The 6,389-nt window shown below is 39.5% G+C and overlaps 1 protein-coding gene across 1 annotated transcript; it reads left to right on the top strand.

Moving 5' to 3' along the window:
* The first annotated feature begins 2,597 nt into the window (after window positions 1-2,597).
* snx10a (sorting nexin 10a) lies at window positions 2,598-3,770 on the top strand. The gene is made up of 5 exons (XM_053334498.1): window positions 2,598-2,620; window positions 2,789-2,875; window positions 2,963-3,063; window positions 3,174-3,272; window positions 3,506-3,770. Exons 1-5 carry the CDS (start codon window positions 2,600-2,602, stop codon window positions 3,753-3,755), a joined length of 558 nt encoding a protein of 185 aa, XP_053190473.1. The 5' UTR covers window positions 2,598-2,599; the 3' UTR covers window positions 3,756-3,770.
* Window positions 3,771-6,389: the final 2,619 nt, after the last annotated feature.

The following is a 6,389-nucleotide window of genomic DNA, read 5'->3' on the forward strand; positions in this document are numbered from 1 at the left end:
GCAAAAATTGCCCAATTTAGATGTTGAGCTGATACTTTAGCAACTTGTGAAAACACTGAGTTGAGAGTGAGAATGTGAGTATACTGTCATTTAAATTCACCTTAATGCATTTCAACCAATACCTGAACAAGCTTTAGGTCTGTTTTGGCATGCTGCATTCATTTATTTTTCTCTTTATAAGAAATACTATACTTTGTGTGCTCAGTGCCAACAAACTAGTTCAGCAACACGTTGCTCATTACGTTTTACACACTCGTTTTTCATGGCCAACCATGGACTGTTCTCACATCTACTTGTATGAGATGTCTTTTCTTCTCTTCTCTTCTGGTGGTTCCCAGTGTGAGTAGTCTGGCTGTTGACTGATGAATATGTTTAAAGATGCTAAATATTAACCTGATGTGGCGATGGCTGGTTACAAAGAACCATCTGAAAAGTCCTGAGAAACTGACACTTAAAAAAAACTAGTTGGCGGGTGATTGTCTATCACCTCTTATCTTGCGGGGCAGCTGGAACACGGGAAAGTCCTCATAAAGACGCTGATTGGTCCGCACTAAACGTGGTTCTGACGTAACAAGATTAATTAGATTAAAGTAAAAATAAGGCACGTTTACATATGGTATGTCAGTCGTGCTGGGGAGATTTAGTGTTGGTATTGAACATAATTGTGATTTTTATTACTTCATAAAGGAAACAAGTTTTCATTTTTGTCATTACATATACACATTTTAAAGATTGATTTGCTTTCATAGTAAGTTATGCTATTGAGTATGACACCTTCATTTGCAATAGCCAGTAAAAAAAAAAAGAAAAGAAATTGATGGTGAATTTAATATCTTCAGGTCACAGTTCACCTTCTCAGACCAGGTGATACCATTTAAACCAATCCTCCCCAATTAGAGCGCAGGTGTGCGTTAACGACACACCTAGCACTCATCCTTCATTGCGTCTGCTTGTTTTTACGACTTTTTAATTTTACGTTTTTATGTTTTAACGTCGTGGTCAACCCGTGGCAGAAAAGGCGTGAACAAACTTCTAGCCAGAGGTTACACTCAGTGGTTAGCATTAACAGTAATCCAGTCCACACAAAGTTGAGCCTCAAGCAAGACCAGGAGGGAGAGAAAGGTAGGCACAAACTGGAGTTAAGATTAGAGAGTTCTGCTTTTGTTTGTTTTTGTGCAGAAACTATTTTCCTCTTTCTAAAATGCAATAGGAACTCTCCATTACTCTGAATGGCACAGTACAGTAGTGCGCTTATTCTAACAGTGGTAATAGCTTATATAGTCCTAAACCTTACTTATTTTCAAAATGTGTTTAAGTATTGCTATTATTTGTAATTTTGTGTATTAATGGAAAGGTTATTAGTCACTGGGTATTTATTTTAGATGTAATATTGTTGCTTTTAAAAGTATCTCAAATTGTGATGACCTCTGTTTTCAAACTCCAGGATGGCTGTTTAGATATTCTTGTTTCAACCTGTCCTGGATCAGAGCTAGAAAATGACATTCTGTTCATAAATCAGTTTCATTGCACTTACTGTACTTAACTGTTGCCTAAAGCAAAGTACAATATTATGTAACCCCATAATGTCTCATTGGTGCCTGGGGGGAAACGTATACCTTCTCTCACATGCTGCTGTTGAGGTTTTTTTCCTTGTAGAATCCTTTTGACCCCATTTCGCTTGAGATTATGAGGCAATTTATTGATTTCTGTAAACAGCAGTGATTTTTTTGTTTGTTTTGTTTAAGGTCTGGCAGATCATTATACAGCACCGCTACCATAAAGCAACAATACATTGTCATGAACAGGAGCATCCAGTCTGTAGGAAACCTAATCACAGGGTATATTCAGTGTGATTAGTCTATGAAGGTGATTTCACTGGAGCTTGGTTTAGAGTCACTCTCTGAGTTGGCCTTAGGACACACATGCTCAAATGTTGTTAGCACTTATTGATTAAGCCTGCTTGGACTCAAGGGTTGTAAATGGCATGTGTCTCATTAAGGTGTTAAAGGGCAAATGGTCCAACATGTTTCTTTGCATGTCAGTGAGGGAACAATTGTGTCCATATGACATGTTTGGACATCCATTTGCCAGTGCTTCAACAGTTTTTCTTTGAAATATTACATTACTTACTGCTAAATTTATTGGTTGACCTCTATGCCTATTCTGTCCCAGGAAATGGTTGCTTCTAGTTTTTCAATGCTGTTGTGGTAAATGATATTAAGGTCTTTATAGCTGAGACCTCCCCCTCACAGGCTAAATCCCCCTCCTTTGCTTTGTGTTCCCCTTTATGCATCAGCTCTGATTGTACTTTTGAGTCCTTTTTAAGAATTATTTGGCAGCCAGGGCCCTGCTTACCAAACAAACCATCCACTGAAACTCAAAGAGCCAAGTGTTACTTCATGCAGATGAATGAAATCATGTTTGAGCCTAAATAAGCTGGGTTTTTTGGGGTTTTTAAAAAAAATGGTCTTTTACTTTGTAGTCATCTTGACACAGGCTCTTGTAGTTTCATGGTAAGACGTGCAAGTTGGAAAAGATCAGTCTTTCCGTTCAACACTCTTATTTGTTCCTGTGTATCTTGCAGATTTTTGTTCCGACTATGGACAGTCTCTCAAAAACTGTAAGTAGTCAAGTATGCATCTCCTGTTTGACTTTGCAGTTGCAACTATGTGACACTTTAGTAATATTTTACGTTAAAGACTAATAGAAAATATTTTTTCTAAAAAACATAATGCATGCATATCCTGCTCTAAAGCAATGAAAACGTGTTATGTTTTTAACCTGGCAGGAGTTTATCAGCATTTGTGTTCGGGATCCAAGGTTCCATAGAGATGACCTCTGGCACCAGTATGTCGACTATGATATCTGTCTACATGTGAGTGTCACTTGAATAAAAGCTGTTATCTTTGTTTTGAAGCTTAAGTTGCATTATTCTATTGAACTGAGGTCTCTCTCTTTTCAGACCAATAGCATGTGTTTCCGAAAGAAGACTTCCTGCGTGAGGCGGCGTTACAGTGACTTTGTTTGGCTGCGTCACTGCTTGGAACGGAATGCTTTGATCATGTAAGTTCACAACCCAGATACTTATCTATTTTATATGTGGTGGTTTTTTTGAATTAATCAGATTTCTGATTTTTTTTTTTGTTTTTTTTTTTTTACCATGCTGTGTCTAGAGAAATGCCCAAATTGCCACCCTGGAACCCATTCTTCAGTCTAAGGAACACAGACCAGGTCACCCAGAGGATGAAGGGCCTGCAGGAGTTTTTAGAAATGTGAGTTGCTCTGTAGGTAAAGCAATAGCAGCTATCAAATTGTAGCATTGCCACCTGGTGGTATGTTTTACAACCCCCCCCCCCTTCTCACACCTCCAGAGGCTGTTACAGAACATATCTGTTGCAGCATGACTTTTGTGAGACTTGAAACTGACTTAACATGTTTGCACTGTTCTATCTTCATCTTAGTTCACTGTTAGGCATTGTCTCATTAAATATCCTTTCTTCTCTAGTGTTCTTCGTACGCCATTGTTATTATCAGACAGTCGACTCCACCTGTTCCTGCAGTCAGACCTCAGCCTTACAAAGATAGAGAGGTGTGCTCTTGGTAAGACCAGGTACACTGTGGCTGAAGCCATACAGCGTTCCAGCAGCGGTTACATCAGTAGGTTAGAGGACAAGGCCTCTTTTGAATCTGACTGTGAAAGGTATGAGCCTAGACAGCAATGGTTCACATTTGAAACATTTTTTGTTTCAGTTTAATGAATTGACACTAAATTTCCCCTTTCCCCCCCTCACAGCAGCTCTTCATCATCGGGCTCGCCCCCAACAGAGAACAACTCATTGAGCCCCAAGGCACAGGAGATAGACTTGCCCACCTCTATGTTTCTGTTTGAACAAAGATAATCTATATATAATATATCAATTTATTTATATTTCATGGAGGTAATGTTTGTCTTAGTTAACCTTCCAAAGAGCAAAAGATTTTTACTTGTTTGCCTCACTTCTCCCCTTAAACATTTGTTTTCTTTTTTAATATGCTTTAGTTTTCTCATAAAGCGATACCATGGCCATTTAATTCAGTGTGTACTTGAAAAAATATGTTTTTAAAAAAATGTATAGAATACCTACATTTATATCGGTAAATTCTTAAATTTCTTTTGTATATGTATATTTTTATCTGCACTGAAGCTGTACTGAGGTTGGCAGGGAATGTTTTGAATTGTTAGACAGGTTTTTAAAAAATATTTGAGAATACTTTTATGACTTATTAATGAATGAATAAACTGTCTTTTGTTTTTTGAAGAAAACCAACTTACTCCTCGTTCATTGAATGTGTCATCTAATTTAAGTGCCAGGGTTTGTTTTCTTCATCTGACCTGCATTGGTGTACATTTTACAACAGTGCATGACTGTTGCACTAACAGCCCAGTAGAGGGAGTGTAGACATCATAGGACCTCGAGCTGATTAAATAACACTTCTGGGAGGTTCACAGTGTTAAAGTTTCTATGGGGGTCATGTACTAATCACTGTAAAACTTTGCTCTTACAAAGCGGTGTCCATGCAGAACTAGTGTATGGTTTGAAGTTGTACTGGGCTTGAGAAATATGTAGGGAAAATTAGAGACTGGTGTGTGATATGTCTCAAGTTACTTCCCTGGGAGTCTGAACAATGTAAAACATCAAGTGGTGGTTAAATTCCAACTGATCACAAGCAAATCCTATGAATCTCACTGTTGGGCTTGTTGGAAATCTGCCATGCGTCTCTAGGGACAGGGATACATGGGACTATTAAATCTTTGTGTATATAAACACCACTATTTAGTTGCCAGTTTATTTGGTACAACTGGCCAAATCTAGTGTGATCTAATATAAATCCTTACAACAGAGCCTACCTCAATCAAACCTTTTGGTGAAACGGAGTTCAGAGATGTAATTTAAATCTAAAGTAAAAATGACTACACATTCAAATCAACACCAAAACTTTCAACAACTGAGCACTATAAACTAACCTTTCTGCAGGCCTGTTGTGTTACTCTATTAGTTTTAGGTTTATCAAATTAACTGGTACCAGGGTGTATGTGACAAACACTTGTGCCAGTTGTGCCCTTCGCTGTTCTCTTTATCATCTGGAATCCCTCATGGTATTAGAGGTTCTTGTAAATGTACCACATCTACAATCAAAGTGTGTGTGTTAGATTTTAAGCATCTTCAGTGTTTGAATATTGACAAGTAGAGGTCATATTTCAGCCCCAAGTCACAGCTTTCCCAAGTGAGATGACCTAATATAAGGAAGACTGCAAGTTAATTTAACTATTACAGACTACTCCTGGGAATCACCTGCAAGAAACAAGATGGCCTCAAACTCTGTGTGGGTGGGAATGAGGGGAACTGTAGAAGTGTTGGACAGTCCTGTAAATTGAAAGCTGATGAAAGAAGTGAAGGCTCATTAAAGGAGACAGCAGCTGTCCCCCAACCCCCTCCCTCCGCCAGCGGTTGGACTGACATGGGCCAGCCCAACAGTAAACCTGGCCTGTCCCGCATCTCTGTCCTCTTCTCTCCTTCCCCTGGATGGTGCTGTCTCCCTGTGCGCACAAGCCATAATGAAGCTGTCACAGACTTCACACACCAGCCACTGAGCTGTATTCACACAGCAAACACAGAGCGCACACATATCTGCGTGTCTGAAAACACACTGACAGCTGTGAACACAAACACACACAGGCATACACTGGTGGGAAAGCTGCGGATGAATGAGCATTTTCTCTTTTCCTCATCCTCTGTCATTTTCCAAGTCCCACTGGTTTGTGGTTGGACCTCTCCATCTCTGTTTGCTGTTAAGGTTGACCTTATCAAAGTACTCCATGACAGGCACGCAGCACGACACACACACACACACACATAGTCTCACACACACACTGTCTGGTTCAGAGCCAGTCAATTTCCTGATGAAATGAAATGCAACTGCAAGTGGCGATCTTATGTTTGTGTGTACATGCACGCATCTGCCACTATAGTTGAGAACATCTAGCATTTGGATATTGAGTATTCACGGTGCATGTCTATTTCAGCTCTGTAATTTATAACTCAATTTCCAGTGTGCATTGATGCGCTTCATACCTCCAAAACACCAAACAAAGCCCCAACCCAATTGTATTTCAAAGCAATTAGGGTGTCCACTGAGTTGTGAACGGACCACGATGCAGTGGCTCTGGGCCCCTGTGATATTTTTAATTGTTAATTTTCTGTCACATTAGTCAACTTCAGTGCCTCTGGACAGGTGACCGAGCTCCTATAGGCAACACATATAATGACACAGAGCATATTCTCAGTTTTTTGATGTGGCATAGTGGGTGGGATTTTATGTGTAGGCGAAAAGGTTCGGCCATATTTGAT

The sequence above is a fragment of the Scomber japonicus genome, chromosome 15 (assembly GCF_027409825.1).
Source record: "Scomber japonicus isolate fScoJap1 chromosome 15, fScoJap1.pri, whole genome shotgun sequence".
Classification (NCBI taxonomy): domain Eukaryota; kingdom Metazoa; phylum Chordata; class Actinopteri; order Scombriformes; family Scombridae; genus Scomber; species Scomber japonicus.

Bases quoted from the DNA above. Each gene is read 5' to 3' on its own strand.
- snx10a (XM_053334498.1), top strand. From the start codon at position 2,600: ATGGACAGTCTCTCAAAAACT. The intron at 2,621-2,788 runs GTAAGTAGTCAA...TTAACCTGGCAG, and splicing joins TGGACAGTCTCTCAAAAACT to GAGTTTATCAGCATTTGTGT. The intron at 2,876-2,962 runs GTGAGTGTCACT...CTCTCTTTTCAG, and splicing joins ACTATGATATCTGTCTACAT to ACCAATAGCATGTGTTTCCG.